The sequence below is a fragment of the Oncorhynchus gorbuscha genome, linkage group LG15 (assembly GCF_021184085.1).
Source record: "Oncorhynchus gorbuscha isolate QuinsamMale2020 ecotype Even-year linkage group LG15, OgorEven_v1.0, whole genome shotgun sequence".
NCBI lineage: Eukaryota > Metazoa > Chordata > Actinopteri > Salmoniformes > Salmonidae > Oncorhynchus > Oncorhynchus gorbuscha.
The window spans coordinates 76297589-76314318 of NC_060187.1; the positions used below are offsets into that span (position 1 = coordinate 76297589).

A 16730-nucleotide genomic window follows, 5' to 3' on the forward strand; every position below is an offset into this window, starting at 1 on the left:
AAGGTTCAGTATTACCTCCTAATGCAAAGAGGTGGTCTGGTATTGACATAGTAACTTCACAGGCAGGTCCAGTGTACGTAGGCATTAGTTACACTGCATCTGCACAGATAATTATTTTTTCCATCACCACAGCCCGTTTTGTGGGCTTGTCCTCAGTTGAAGTCAAACCTGGGTAAGTAAGCATTTTGAAGTGTGGTAGTTTGCTGGTTATCATACCTGGTAGCCCGTACTTCATCCACAGCCACACTGCAGTTATACACAGAGTCGTCGTCCATCCCTCCCCAGTCTCCTCGTAGACACCGGCCGATGGTGGGGTTGTTGTAGTCTCCACACCAGCCGCACTGAAACGTCTGGAGACAGTCTGTACAGGTGACCAGAGCTGAGCACTGCTTACACTGGGGCACAGAGTGAACACTGGAGTGGGGGAGAGAAGGATGGAGGAAGGGATGGAGACAGGTTGAGGGAAGGAGGGAGACAGAAAAGGTTATTGCACGCTGTTGGTACATAATAGATTACAAATAGGAAAGAGAAATAAGATTAAACTTCAATTTTAAACTGTTCCAAGTTTCATTGTTGACTACAGGAGTTCAGCTCATTGGTTCTAATGGTTTACCTGTCATACCAGTCCCTGCACTCTCCGTAGGGATACTTGGTGAGGTAAGCAGCGAAGTAGAAGCAGGCCTGGGCCGACTCACACCACGCACACTGACTGGAGTTAGACAGACACTCCCCACACGTCCTCCTCCTGTTACAGAGGGGGGGGGAAGGGGGAGATAGAGCGAGTTGCATACTGTAGGAGTAATTGCCCCAAGCAATTATATTACGATGAGCCTGACAGTGGGTACTCACTGGTTGCAGACTTTAGGGCACCCCCCTGGGTCGCGAATGGATCCATCCAGTTTCCCCCGTCGGCTGCATTGGTAGTCACCCTTCTTGCTGGAGTTGATCTGCCACTCACAGTAGTGGTCCTGTCGGCCAAAGATCATAAAAGTCAAAGGTCTATAAGATCTATAAGGGGAGTATAAAAAGTATGAAATGTTTTATGATGCTAATGGCAGTGAGGTGTTCTGTATGTTAAATACCTGAGTGCAGGCGGAGCAGTCCCTGTACTCCTCACAGAGGGTGCATTGTGGCGGGGCCAGCAGCAGGTGGCGTTCCCCTCTCCCCTGGTCCTCCGGGCAGGGCTCCAGGGCAGGTAGGGCACGGAACAGACAGCGGCCCAGAGACGGGCACCAGCCACAGGACTGGTCTGACAGACATGCCAAGCAAGACTGGTACCCCGAGCAAGAGCCAGAACGGTACGGCTCCAAGAACAGGAAGGAAATCTCCTACAGAGAGAAAAGAGGGATAGAGAGACAGTGGGACAAACAAACGTCAACAATATTGATGTTAAGGGTATTGAGCCTCAGTATTACTGTGAAAACCTTTTCTTTATAAAATGTGTAATTGTCAGCTGGTACTCACACTTCCGCCGGGCAGGGCAGTTCTGTTCCAGGTCAGGGCCATCTCACTGGTCTGTCCAGAGCCTGAGTTGTTGAGGTATCCCTCGGCCTGGACCAGGTAGCGGTTCCCCCGGGTCAGGTTGGGAAACAGACGACCCATGTCAGGACGGGACAGCAGCTTCATCTCCTTCTCCTGGTGAGCTGCCCAGCGACCTACCACCGCCTTCTGAGGGGAGGAGGAAGAGTGAGAAAGTTGAGTAAACAAATGACAGGCTGGACTACTCGTATCCACTCTACTCGTATCTCTCAAAAAATGTGTAAGGTAAGCGCCCACCTCCCGCTCCCTCCCTCTCACCAGTTGCAGGGAGTTGGGTCCAGCGGCCATGCGGGCCTCAAAGTGTAGCCTCTGTATCCGGGCCCACATGGAAACTGTCTCGGTGGGAGGGGGTGCAGGTGGAGGGGCACCCCACAGAGGGTGGATGAAACCCCGGAACTGCAAGGTGACGTCCATCTCTGTGGTGGGGCTGAGGATGATGGAGGTGCTGCGCAGGATGGACACCTGAAGGAGTGGAGGTTCAAGGGGGATTGGATGGAGGTGTTACAACTGACATTAAGAGTGGCATGTCTTACAGCAAGGTACAACATGTCAGAAGTCAGCAGCATTACATTCAGTCAGATAAGAGTTTGGGAAGCCCACAGTATCTTAAGCAGGGTGGGAGGAGGGAAAGTACTTAGAGGGGCTTTAGAGACGCAGTATCGCTAGAAGTAGAGGTAACACCAGGGGTGAAAGGTGGTACGGTGTCCCGGCAAAAGAAAGTGGGGGTACGCCGTACCGGTAAAACACGGGCCTATCATAATAATTAAACCAAAACGTCGAGAAAGATAATGGTGTAGTAGTCTACAGTTATCATTACCGCATGTCAAAGGCATGAAACATTTCCGAATGAACTTGGAAAAAAATGGGTGGTATTAGCCTACACAAAATGTGATGTGGTTCAACGAGAACACTGACATTTTGCCAAGGCAGAGTTGAATGGCCGACACCGGGACGCGAGGAGAGCTGTGGACACATAAATTCTTACACTTTTTGGTGTTTTGTGTAAAAGATGTCGCTTTCCATTCACCAGTATTTGGAGGCTGGAAATATGTTGAGAGTGGATGCATATGCCCGGGTAGCCTAGTAAAGGAAGTGATCTTTAAAAGTGAATTATTTGACTATCAGATGAAAACACCATGACTGGTTGTGTTTGTGAGGGAATGGAACTCACGAGCCACACAGGACCACATTACTTGGTGGAAGGGTTGGCGAGATATGGCGACATATCGTGGCAAGGAAACAAAACATGAAGCAGACCAAATGTTCTGAATCCCGTTCTTTTCCATGCTATAAACACACAATATACATACAGTAGGTTTTTTAAAGGACCAAAGAGTTTTTGCCATGGAAAATCAGTTACTGTAGTATCGCGATGTTGGTATTGTGACAACCCTACTAGGCGGGGCCTCTGTACCTTGTCAGGCTGGGAGTCATTGCGGGGGTGCTGGAAGGTGAGCAGGTGCAGTCCCGGGACATAGTTCTCAGTGCGACAGGAAAGGAGTGAGGTGAGGAAACGGGTACGCTCCCCCCACCAGCCATACGCCCCTGAGATCTGGTCCACACGGCAAGCACTTTGATCTGCAATACCGAGAGGGAGGGGGAGCTCATCAAACAACACACACAGTACCAGAGCTCAATCTTACAATACATTTCATTTAACTAGGCAAGTCAGAACAAATTGTTATTTACAATGACGGCCTACCCTACCAGAAGATAAAAGGCCTCCTGCGGGGACGGGGGCTGCGATAATATATATAGATTATATATATATAGATTATATATATAGATATATATATATTAATATATATATATTAATATATATATATTAATATACACAACACTACATAAAGAGAGCATGGCACAACATGGTCGAAGCACAAAACATGCTACAAACATTATTGGGCACAGACAGCAGCACAATGGGCAAGAAGGTAGAGACAGCAATACATCACGCGACGCAGCCACAACTCTAAGTAAGAACATCCATGATGGATTCTTTGAATGAAGAGATGGAAATCAAATGCAGTGAACTGAAAAGAGGAGCGACCCAGGGATGTGTGTGCTTTGGGGACCTTAACAGAATGTGACTGGCAGAATGGGTGTTGTATGTGGAGGATGAGGGCTGCAGTAGGTATCTCAGATAGGGGGAGCCCTAAAACAGCATTGTTGTTGCTCATGTGGTCCCTCATGTCTTTTATCTCGAATGCATTTTAGCTTTTGATATTTGTAATTCCCCTCCTCCCTCTGTGCATCTCACCTGACACAGGTAGGCAGGACTCGTTCTGGACACACCAGCCCAAGTCACCGGGGGCACGGGGCAGGGAACCTGGAGCCCCACTGAACACCAGGCAGGACTGGCAGTCAGACAGAAAGCGGGCCAGGCCCAGGCACCCTGTGCTGCCACACTGGAGAGAGACAGTTGAACATTGTTTTTATCCATGGTCAAGTTAGATTGTTAGAAGGTGGATGGGGAGGACAGATTGAGGAGGTTTGGGTTGAAGATGGAGAAAAAGGGATGGAAAAAGCAGAGTGTTGGATAGGTGTGTTACCGGGTTGGTGGGTTGGTACTCCCGACAGCGGCCCTCACACCAGCTGCATTCTGGGTTCTTCAGACACATGCTCTCGTCTGGTGCCTCGGCACACACAGCATCCTGACACACACAGAAACACAGTCAAACAAATACACCACAGCAGGGCTCTCCAACCATTTTCCTGAAGAGCTACCGTCCTGTAGGTTATCTCGGGCACCTGATACTAATAATGAATTGGTTGATAAGATGAATCAGGTTAGTTACAACTGGGGTTGGAGTGAAAACCTACAGGAGGGTAGCTCTCCAGGAATGGAGTTGAGAGGCCTGCACAACACTATACTATGAACTACCCAAAAATTGTGCACAAGAAATACAATGTTTACAAGTCCTGCTTTCAACACTCAAAAAACAGTTTCACTGAAAAACATTATGCTTCAAGAGATGAGAGCATTGCAGTTTCAACCATCCTCCTCTCCCCCATTCCATATGCCCCTGTCCACCATGCAATAATATTCCTTAATAAACTCTCCATCCCTCCCCCTTCCTTACTTCTTGACTCACCCGGTCTCCTGGGTCGCTGCTCACAAACAGCGGAACTTTATATGCCACCAGGTCTCCACGGGCAATACCACTGTAACCCCCGGCAACCAGCAGCACCCTGCCCTCCATCACAGCAGCTACATGAGAGTACCGCCCTCTCACAGACTCTCCTCCTGAAGGGAAAGAGAGATGATGCAACATAAAGCAACATGAATATGAGTGAGTGAGAATGTGTGTGTAGGGACTCACTGTGTTGGAGGCTCGACCCAGCTGACACCCACTGGTGACACCCCAGGTGGTAGAAGAAGATTTCCTCATCATAACACTTCTCTTCCTGGTAGTGGATGTGCACATTCCCCCCTGAGAGAGAGGGGGGAGAAAGAGAGGGAATAGGGAGAATAAGAGCAATATTAGATGGTAAAAATGGCTGGACAGCAAACAATTGTCCCTATCCTATATTCTCTGTGATGACCATCGCCACCACAAGTCCCCTCACCATAGACCACCATGTAGTTGCCGATGATGGTCGCTGAGTGGAAGGCTCTCTCCCTGGGGCCTGTGGCTGGGAAACGGGAACGGAACGAGGTCCAAAACCTCCGGTCCACGTGGAATACATCCGTGGAGTTCACACGTACACTGAACCTGAGGGGGAGAGAGAGGCAGGAAGGATGCAGATGATTTGAGACAACAGAAACACTTCAACATTAACACAGACACCTGCTGAGACACAGATAATAAACAGTACTGGGAATCACATGGAAGCCAAGAACCTAGCGAGAACCTGTTCTTTTTTACCTTTATTTAACTAGGCAAGTCAGTTAAGAAAAAAATCTTATTTTCATTGACGGCCTAGGAACAGTGGGTTAACTGCCTTGTTCCGGGGCAGAACGACAGATTTTTACCTTGTCAGCTCAGGTATTCGATCTTACATACTTTCGGTTACTAGTTCAACGCTCTAACCACTAGGCCCCTTGCATTACCAAATAGCACAAAACACACGACACAATGTGTACTCTCAGTGTATATTTTGATAATAAAACATATTACCATGCAAGACAGTCCCACAATCCCATCCAACTGTACCTAGCGGTGGTAGGCCTGTGGCCCCCGTAAACCAGCAGTGCCCGGGATGGGGGGTGGAACACCATGGAGTGGCCTGCTGTGGCGGGGGGCTTCCCCCCAGTGGGCTGCACCGCTTCCCACACCCCAGACTCCCGCAGATCAAACCGATACAGAGATGACGAGAACATATCCTCTTCCGTACGACCTGCAGAGGGGAGAGGAGGAGAGAAAGATTACAAGAGTACTTATTCACAACAGACAGGTGCAATCTTAGAATAGATAGAGTGAAGTAATGAGACAGTAACACTGTTGTTGTTTTGGCACTGTACTCCAGCACTTTGGATTCCAAATGGATTGTGAGGTTAAAGTACGGACTGTCAGATTTAATTTGAGGGTGTTTTCATTCATATTGGGTGAACTGTTTAGAAAGAACAGAACTTGTTGTACATAATTCTCTTATACAGTGGGGAGAACAAGTATTTGATACTGCCGATTTTGCAGGATCTCCTACTTACAAAGCATGTAGAGGTCTGTAATTTTTATCATAGGTACACTTCAACTGTGAGATACGGAATCTAAAACAAAAATCCAGAAAATCACATTGTATGATTTGTGGGTTCGATTACAGGCTCAAAATGGGCAGAAACAAGGAACGTTCTTTTGAAACTTGTCAGTCTATTCTTTCTCTGAGAAATGAAGGCTATTTCATGTGAGAAAATGCCAAGAAACTGAAGATCTTGTACAGCGCTGTGTACTACTCCCTTCACAGAACAGCGCAAACTGGCTCTATCCAGAATAGAAAGAGGAGTGGGAGGCCCCAGTTCACAACTGAACAAGAGGACAAGTACATTAGAATATCTAGTTTGAGAAACAGACTTCTCACAAGTCCTCAACTGGCAGCTTCATTAAATATTATCTGCAAAACACCAGTCTCAAAGTCAACAGTGAAGAGGCGACTCCGGGATGCTAGCCTTCTAGGCAAAGTTGCATAGAAAAAGCTATATCTCAGACTGGCAAGTAAAAATAAAACACTAAGATGGGCAAACGAACACAGACACTGGACAGGGGAACTCTGTCTAGAAGATAAGCATCCCGGAGTCGCCACTTCACTGTTGACGTTCAGACTGGTGTTTTGTAGGTACTATTTAATGAAGCTACCAGGTGAGGACTTGTGAGGTGTCTGTTTCTCAAACTAGACACCCTAAAAACAAGGACATTTCGAAGTGACCCCTTTTGAATGGTAGTGTAAGTATTCAGACCCTTTCCTCAGTACTTTGACGCACATTTGGCAATGATTACAGCCTCGAGTATTCTTGGGTATGACGCTACAACCTTGCCACACGTGTATTCGGAGAGTTTCTCCCATTCTTCTCTGCAGATCCTCTCAAGCTCTGTCAGGTTGGACGGGGAGCCATTTTCAGGTCTATCCAGAGTTGTTCGATCAGGTTCAAGTCCGGGCTCTGGCTGGGCCACTCAAGGACACTCTGAAGCCACTCCTGCGTTGTCGTGGCGGTATGCTTAGGGTTGTTGTCCTGCTGGAAGGTGAACCTCTTCCACAGTCTGAGGTCCTGAGGGCTCTGGAGCAGGTTTTAATCAAAGATCTCTTTGTACTTTGCTCTGTTAATCTTTCCCTCGATCCTAACTAGTCTCCCAGTCTCTGCCACTGAAAAACATCCCCACAGCATTGTGCTACCACCACGCTTCAACATTGAGATGGTGCCAGGTTTCTTTCAGACTTGACACTTGGCATTCAGACCAGATAATCTTGTTTCTCATGGTCTGAGAGTCTTTAGATGCCTTTTGGCAAACTCCAAGCGGGCTATCATGTGCCTTTTTACTGAAGAGTGGCTTCCGTCTGGCCACTCTACCATAAAGGCCTGATTGGTGGAGTGCTGCAGAGATGGTTGTCCTTCTGGAAGGTTCTCCAATCTCCACAGGGGAACTCTGGAGCTCTGTCAGAGTGACCATCGGGTTCTTGATCACCTCCCTGACCAAGGCCCTTCTCCCCCAATTGTTCAGTTTGGTCTTGGTGGTTCCAAACTTCTTCCATTTCAGAATGATGGTGAATGATGGTGATCTTGGGGACCTTCAATGCTGCAGACATTTTTTGGCACCCTTCCCCAGATCTGTGCCTTGACACAATCCTGTCCCGGAGTTCTACCGACAATAATTTTTTTCTCTGACATGCACTGTCAACTGTGGGACCTTATATAGACAGGTGTGTGCCTTTACAAATCATTATGGGGTATTGTGTATAGATTGACAAGGAACATTTTGTATTTAATACATTTTAGACTAAGGCTGTAACGTAACACAATGTGTAAAAATACTTTCCGAATGCACTGTATATTATCCCTGTGATTACAATAAAGAGAAAGACGTGGCACTCTGTTCTGGGACACCTGCAACTAGGTCTTTCTTTGCAGTACTTGACCACATGACTGGAGAATAATCAAGAGAAGACTAAATTAGAGCCTGCAGGACTTGGTTTTTGGAATCTGAAATCAAACAGTACAGCGTAAGAGTGAGAAATATCATACCCCCAAGACATGCTAACATCTTACCATTACAATAACAGGGGAGGTTAGCATTTATGCCTCTAACTTTGTCACATATCAGTATTCACGACTCATTCAGGATTATCCGCAATCATGGTAGCATACACATTATAGGATAAGTGTTCAGAAACATATTCTGCAAGAAGTTAGGTGACAGCATTGTATTTCAATAAGTTATTTACCTCCAAATATGTAGAGATAGTTGTCCACTACAGATGCTGCATGATTGGCCACCCTCGGTGCCCCGGGCGAATGGGATTGGCCGAGCTGCTGCCAGTCCTCCTGGATTGGGCGGTACATCCAGACGTCGCTGGCTAAAGCGCCGCTCATGAGCTCTCCTCCGAAGATCACCATGTTCCCCTTCCACTCTACTGCCGTGTGGGAGTGACGAGCCACCTGACGGAGGGAGAGGGGAAAGAAAGAAGGGCGAGAGGAAGAGGGTGGTGATGAGAAGAGAGATGGCAGTTGGGGATAGGGTGGGCAGAAGGAAGGGAAGGATGAAAGGAAGTGGGAACAAGAAGAAAGAGAAAAGGGAGGGGTCAGAGTGAGGCAGTAAGATAAGGAGAGATGTAGAAATGGGTTAACAGGAGATGTTTAAAAGGGAGATGTTTAGGAGCATTGGTTTAGTCCAATGAGTCCCACAACAGGTGTGTTTTGAAGTAATCCCTTTTAGTCTGTGTGATTAACAGGGCCAAAGCTAGAGTGGTGTTTGTGAGACAAGGCGTAACCCGAAGGGGCCTGGGGCCAGGTCTTTTATACAAAAACGTCTGTAGAGTCCGAATGGTTTGAGCTACAAACAATTAAAAGCTGAGTCACATGAACATGCTCATGTAACATGTTTTGCTCTATGACGCTCACAAGCTACACAAGAGTCGTTAAAACAGAAGGGGTTCTTCTACATAGAAGATCATAGTGAATCCCAGGACAGTGTCTATAATACTGTAATAAGCTAACAGTTGCTGTCAAACTCCAACAGTTGTCATTGACTAGTTGGATATTAATTTCCCAATAAGCAAACAATTTCTGTACTTACAGCATTCATATACATTATTTTTTATCAGGTCAGCTTTGACAGACTAATTAATTTTTTAAATCAACATTTGTCAATACAACTCACGAATGCAACTGTTTATATGAAATTGTTTTGTGTTCTACTTGTAGCCCTGGTTGTCTTGAAAAGAAAATGGTAAAACACTGAGGCTAAATAAGTGCTGGACATGTAGTTTAATGAAAGTCAGATAAATGATTTTTGCAAGGATCTTGAATAAAATAATCAAAGCATAAGATAAACACAGGAAAGAATAACTAAATAGTCTTTGATATATTTTAATAAGATTACATTTCTGGCATGCAGGCAGGCACTTACTGGGGAGTGTCCATAAGATCTGTTCTCCCATTGGTTCAAGCTGAAGTTGTATTTAACCAGGTCTCCCAAAGCTCGGTTCAGGTCAAACCCTGAAATATCAAAACAGCACCAACCATACAGAAGTAGTTAACCAATTACATCATGACATACACTGAAAGCCACAATGATTACTATGCAGAGCCAGTTGTCCAACAATAAGGTCAAGGTCTTCTGTGAAGCTGTGTGCTCGCCTCATCTAAACTGGGTTAATGTTAACCAAGCCCAACAATAATCCTGATTGGGTCGATACCGGGTCTAGTTAGACAATGAATCAGAACATAAAGTGAAAACAAATCAATCCTAACATCCAGACGAGCAACACCCTCCTAACTAACAACCCTAACATCAACCCTAACATCCTATACAACAACACTTGAATTCGAATAGTATACCGTATTGGTATCCCTTTGCATGTAAAACTTTTTTTTGAATGTACAATGGGATCCAACACTATATAAAAAATAAATAAACAAACAGTTGTTCAGGGTTCTATCCCTCACCTCCAAACAGGTACATGGCTCCAGTGGAGGACAGGTAGACCCCAGCAGAGCCGGTCCGGGGGGGCGTGTAAGGGTCGCCCCCACTCACCTGCCACCACTGCCCCACCCCACTGTCATCACGGAGACCCAGCTGACAGCTCTGGCCCAGGAAGTCCGAGCTGCATAGACAACGCTCTCCTCTCTAAGAGAAAGAAGGAGAAAGAGAGAGGAGAAAGTTTGAGAGAAATCAGAAATCAACAATATCTAAAGGAAAGGAGGGTCATTCAACCCCTATTTATGTTGCTGCTGTGCTGGTTTCCCCTTCTGTGTTTGAACTCAAATGTATAACCTGCTTAATAATTAACTCCTTAGGTAGCCTTGTACATAGGTTCCCTCAGCTAGCTGTCTTCAGCATCAGTTGACTGTCCACTTTCCATCCTCACCCCAACCTTTGTTTTATTGCACTGTAATAAACCAACATCTCTAAAGACTGCACAGTTTCCAATGTGGATAATAAAGTCTCCCTCTTCTTACCTTGTCACAGGTGCCGTGCAGGATGCAGGCCTGGGGACATAGAGGGGTGCTGCAGTCGGCTCCTCCCCAGCCCAGATGGCACTGGCACAGGGACGAGGACGTGTCACAGCGCCCGTGACCTCCGCAGGCTCCAGGGCACACAGAGAACAAGTAGGTGGCATTGAAGCCCAGGAGGTTGTAGTTGGCATCGCTGAAGAGGTGGAGCAGCATCTGGAGGGAGGAGAGAAGACAGAAAGGATGTGAAGGGGCAATGAACAACTTGACTACATTTTTTCCACGATATTGTAATCCATCCAGCCCGTCAAGTCAGAAACGTCCAGCTGTCACTCAATTGTGTGATGAATTCAAACTGAGGCCATGGAAACCCGTCAATAAATTCATCCATTTAATGCTGGTATTAAGTTTCCCCACCCAAATGCCCAGCAGTCTGAGGTTGATATCTGACATCTCAGAACATGTCTAGTTCCGCCTTCCATAGATAATGATGCGGTTACCTTGCCAGACTTGGCTTCTATGGGCTGCGGCAGGGTGTTGCCACTCAGACTGGCCAGTAGAGGGTTCTGGTAGGAGTCTCCGTCGTAGACGAACAGGTAATCGTAGGTGCATTCTGTCTCCATGAAGGTGAAGTTCAGGACGATACGGTAATTGCTGCTGGGGGCTTGAGGAGAATACAGGAAAGAAACATCAGTCAGATATAATTTAGAGTTTACTTCATTTGCCCTAGACAGGATTTTCATTTACATTTACATTTAAGTCATTTAGCAGACGCTCTTATCCAGAGCGACTTACAAATTTTCCTTGGCATATCTTGAGATCTATGTATTCACATTAAACTGACAATCAACTAATCAATCAACACACACTCATCACGGCACTCAGTTCTGCCACCACAGTCTCACTCACCTTTGATGAGCCACTCGCAGTTCCCGTTTACAGAGTAGTTCCCTGGCCCGTCTGTGACGTACCCTGGGGGGCCCCTGAGCACCTGTCTGTGGCCCTTACAGTCTCCTGCCCAACACCCAGGGGCTACAGCCACCAGCAGCAACCCCAGCAGGGGGACATGGAGGAGGGAGGCCATCCTCTCCCCCACCTGGAATAGGTGGAGGAGGTGAAGAAGATGGGGTTGTCCGATTACCTCGCTCACAAGCCGGGAACCTAGAAACGGTTCAAACAAGCAATGCAACTTCAATGAGATGTATTACATATGCTAAAATATTTTACAAAGAGGTTACATTTCAACATAGGATGAAAGATGCTCTAGTTTTGCCTATATGTCACAGTGTTGCTTTCTGGTTACAGTCCCATTTTTACAGAGTAAAACATCTAAAACTCTGCAAGATAGCCTTTTGGCAATAACTTGCAATCAAACATCAGCCAAATACATATTGCAGTCACATACAGAAGTAACCAAACAGGCAAAAATAATAATAATAATTGTGCTGGCAGATAGACAAGAGGTTCTTTCATTTATGTCCATGGCATGGTGACAACTTAAGGAATGTGTTTTTCATATGAGACTAACGTTAGTGTTATTACTGTTCCAATTATTTCTGTCTCTGGGAAAGGTAAATTAATGATTCACGTTTTGTAAAGTGGCAACGTGTACCCCCGCACATTGTAGAATATTCGGCTTGTCAATATGACAACATCTCATTAATTTGAATTACAGACATATACAAATAGTTACTTACACTTGCCAACACATTAAGAACTTTTCTAGATATATATTTCATAGCTAATCATCATCACAGTTATGTCTATGGATGCTGCTCTGTTTCTAGCTTACTAATTAGCAAAAATCTCAATTGAATCACGTTTAGCAAATATTTTTTAATTAAATGCCATGAAACGGTGAGCGAGCAGCTAGCTAACGTTACTAGTAGCTAGCCACTATCAAACAATGCTTACTATCCGCAGACAAACGATAACTAGCTAGCTAACGTTAACTGTTATTGCTATGGCTAGCTAACGTAATGTCATTAGTTGGCTAAGGTTAACATAATAGCTAAATACAAACTTTGCACGTTGTTAGTAGCTAGTTAGTTATAACCGGCTAGCAAGCGAGTGTTGAACGTTAGTTAGCGTAGCGGATTTGCTGTTATCTTGAACGCGATACCAGTCACCACAGAAGCAGAGGACCGTTCGCTTAGCCTTCCCATTCATTTGTCTAACTAACCAGATCCCACGTCTCCGTCCCCATGATATTTTACATGGTCAGATAGTTATGAGCTACACAATGCATAACTGAATGTGAGATAGCTAACGTTAGCTAGCAGTACCAAAGAGGATCGTCGGACTCCAGCACTGGACTCCAGTACTCGATGTCCGGAATCACAGGACACAGACCACCCTCCGCAGGGGCTCGCGCTTACTGGATGGCTGCTAGCCAGTTAGCGACCAAGCTAACTTTACTCCAGATGCAAAAGCACAGTCGTTGGCCATTTATTTAATGATGGTTAGCTAAATCATAATAATAATTAAATACATCTGTCGCAGCTTCAGACATATCTTCATTATTTTTGCCATAAACTATCCTCTTACTCATAAGCACACTAGCCAGCGTGAAATGTTACTTGCTTATTGCCTGACTTCATGAAATGTTTATTGTTTTTGTATATGACAGCCTCCCACACAAAAGGCTCCTCCTCTTCTTCTTTAAAGTTTTATGGCAGAATACACCTGTCCTGCCACCTACCGTACGAGGTATTGAAACAAAAATGAAGAATATTCCATTGTTTGCACGGCTTCTTCTTCTTTTTTAAGGTTTTATGGCAGACTACATATATTGGTGTATTACCGCCATCTACTGTACAGGGCATTGAAACAAAACATATTCCATTGCGAGAAGGGGGGGGGGGGGGTGCGGCGAGGGGACCGACAACACAAAATACAAAGAAAAAATAAATAAATCATCCCACTCCTTCAGTCACAGATTCCCTGTCTGTATGCACCGTGCAGTTGATAACCAATGCGATAAACAATACAAAGTCCACCTTCTTAACATGCAACATGTTGACAAGGAATATTATCTGGTGTCTCTACTCCTACTACCATTAGTTCTTCAACTTCACTCCTTTCTTCCACTCTTCTCACCGACTCCGGATAGGAGACATGCTGGACAGCCCTTATTCTTGACACCTCCGTCTCCTTCATCCTAACAGGACACTTCAGAAATTCAGTTGTATGTTCACCAACACAATTGCAGAATTTAGGCTCAGCTAGCATATGATACCGCTCATATCTACATACACTTGACACTTGACACATGACTAAATCATTTGCATTTATTACACTGCATGGGTTTGGGCATGAAGGCTCTCACAGGGAATCTCATAAAACCCAAATACACGTGAGAAGGGAGAGACTTCATCAGAAAACAGTAGAACGGATGGAGTAGAACGCATCCGCCATGCAAGTCAAAAAGTGTGCACCAACCACTTCATCCAATTCTTCCCATATACTCTTGGCTTTTACTTCGAGCGCCACCCCATAGTTAACACCCTTGTTAGGCGCAATGCTTCATAGATCCACATTCCAATCATTCCTATCTTCTTGAGTCACAGAGCATGCTCTTTCTGTTCCAAAGATATCAGTGGAGGCTGCTGAAGGGAGGACGGCTCATGATAATGGCTGGACTGGAGTTAATAGAATGGCATGCAACACATGGAAACCACATGTTTGATGTGTTGATACCATTCCATTGACTCCATTCCAGCCATTTTTATGAGCTGTCCTCCCTTCAGCAGCCTCCACTGATAGATATACAAAAAAACTAAATATACCCACTTCCCGTTACTCTCATCTACACTACACCACCACTTATGTTTTTAAATGGCGGTTGGCAATCACAAGGTGCATTACAGATACTAATTGAACTGGAGTGTAAATCCATTACATTTTGTAAAACAAAAGGGAAAAAACTAAACAAAACATGCTTCTGACTAAACCTTCCCTCATTAAAACCCATTACCCCATTCCACTACTTTGACCCTATCTGCTCCTACATCATGCCAACTGCCTGTGAGGACAAGACACCACCATTAAACACACCCTGTAACTCTACTGAAGTCAAATCTCGTATACTCAAGTACTTCTCTGCAGCCATGAACACTAAGAACCTAACCTTGCTGAAGCATATATCACTCATTGGCCAATCCCTCTGTGCTGGCACAGATCTACTACTCACAGGGATCCTCTCAGGATTCCTCAGCATTGACCCATCCTCCTCTACTTTCTTCATTGCCTCAACAACGACACCTTCTGCACTACTCTGACCCTGGCCACCGCAACCTAAAAAATGCTCCTCGTCATCTCAACACCACAACAATTGTAAACCTCAGCATTGCCTTCCAGTGGCGATGTATGGTAATTGCGTCCTCAGAGAAACTCACCTGAGAAAGTATGAATATTGACAACTAGAAACGGTGTAACACGAAGTGTATTAGTTTGATTAGTGTATTGGTCTGATTTCTAATCAGATGTAGTGTCCATCAGTTAAACATTTATTACCATAGCTATAGCTGCTGTGCATCACCCGACGAGTGCATTATTTGAAGAGTGCATTGGTGGTGAATCTGGACTATGTAGACTTCAAAACACTCAATCCATTTATTCATCATTATTTTACAAAATCAGTATCAGTATATACAACTTATTCCAACATAGATTACTGGTTAAACAAACATTGAATAGTGTCTGAACATCCCCCAGAGCAAAAGCTTGACTGATTCAACTGTTCTATCATTTAAAAAATAATAATGAAACATTAAAAAACTAAGTCTAGTTTCCCAGAGTATGTTTATTATTTTATAATAAATGAATAACATAAATACAATCAATTTGATTGAGAGCAAAACACTTTTTCACTCAAACCTAAGACAATGAAAAGTAAGAAATCATCATACTGCATGATTTCATATAATCTAATTGTCACTTCAATGTTTCTATGAAACATTACATCAAGTCATTATAATATCATACAAAACTGTCATGACAATATGCAATCATGTGCCTTACTAGATTGTTTTTAAACATTAGATAAACAAATAAAGCATCACATAGAATAGGCTTATACAAAGACTAAGACAGTTTGGCATAGACTAATTAGTAAATTAAAGGTACTGTACCCAAACTACCTGCACTGACTCCATCCTGCACTGACCCTACACACACTCCCTAGACAAGTGGATCCCAAACGTTTTATAGTCCCGTACCCCATCAAACATTCAACCTCCAGCTGCGTACCCCCTCTAGCACCAGGGTCAGTGCACTCTCAAATGTTGTTTTTTGCCATCATTGTAAGCCCGCCACACACACCACACACACTATATGATACATTTATTAAACATAAGAATGAGCTTGAGTTTTTGTCACAACCCAGCTCGTGGGAATTGACAAAGAGCACTTATAGGACAGGGCACAAATAATAATATAATAATAATCAATAAATTTGCTCTTTATTTAACCATCTTACATATAAAACCTAATTTTGTTAATTGAAAATGGTGAATAACTCACCACCCCTTAATGAGAAGGGTATGTGTACTATGGTATATGTCCTATGGCGTTCTGCATTAGCATCGAACAGCCCCCGTGATATGCAGCTGTTCAGGGAAGCTAGAAACCATTATACACAGGCAGTTAGAAAAGCCAAGGCTAGCTTTTTCAAGCAGAAATTTGCTTCCTGCAACACTAACTCAAAAAAGTTCTGGGACACTGTAAAGTCCATGGAGAATAAGAACACCTCCTCCCTGCTGCCCACTGCACTGAAGATAGGAAACACTGTCACTACTGATAAATCCACCATAATTGAGAATTTCAATAAGCATTTTTCTACGGCTGGCCATGCTTTCCACCTGGCTACTCCTACCCCAGTCAACAGCACTGCACCCCCAACAGCAACTCGCCCAAGCCTTCCCCATTTCTCCTTCTCCCAAATCCGTTCAGCTGATGTTCTGATAGAGCTGCAAAATCTGGACCCCTACAAATCAGCCGGGCTAGACAATCTGGACCCTTTCTTTCTAAAATGATCTGCCGAAATTGTTGCCACCCCTATTACTAGCCTGTTCAACCTCTCTTTCGT

At 44.8% G+C, this 16730-nt stretch overlaps 1 protein-coding gene across 6 annotated transcripts in view; it reads right to left on the reverse strand.

The window, feature by feature from the left end:
• The window catches only part of LOC123998068 (multiple epidermal growth factor-like domains protein 8), a 27987-nt gene extending 14577 nt beyond the window's left edge, over positions 1–13410 (reverse strand). Inside the window, exons 1-20 of one of the 6 annotated variants that reach the window (XM_046302931.1) lie at positions 13344–13410; positions 11552–11803; positions 11143–11306; positions 10649–10858; positions 10136–10316; positions 9597–9685; positions 8413–8626; positions 5694–5877; positions 5107–5252; positions 4860–4970; positions 4620–4783; positions 4089–4190; positions 3797–3944; positions 2954–3117; positions 1798–2001; positions 1465–1668; positions 1083–1328; positions 850–968; positions 614–745; positions 217–414 (exon numbers count right to left, since the gene is read on the reverse strand). In XM_046302931.1, coding sequence (XP_046158887.1) covers positions 217–414; positions 614–745; positions 850–968; positions 1083–1328; positions 1465–1668; positions 1798–2001; positions 2954–3117; positions 3797–3944; positions 4089–4190; positions 4620–4783; positions 4860–4970; positions 5107–5252; positions 5694–5877; positions 8413–8626; positions 9597–9685; positions 10136–10316; positions 10649–10858; positions 11143–11306; positions 11552–11726 — 3155 coding nt within the window. In that variant the 5' untranslated portion in view covers positions 11727–11803; positions 13344–13410. The other 5 variants (XM_046302934.1, XM_046302930.1, XM_046302935.1 and 2 more) reach the window with 5 other exon arrangements.
• Between the last annotated feature and the right edge of the window lie 3320 nt (positions 13411–16730).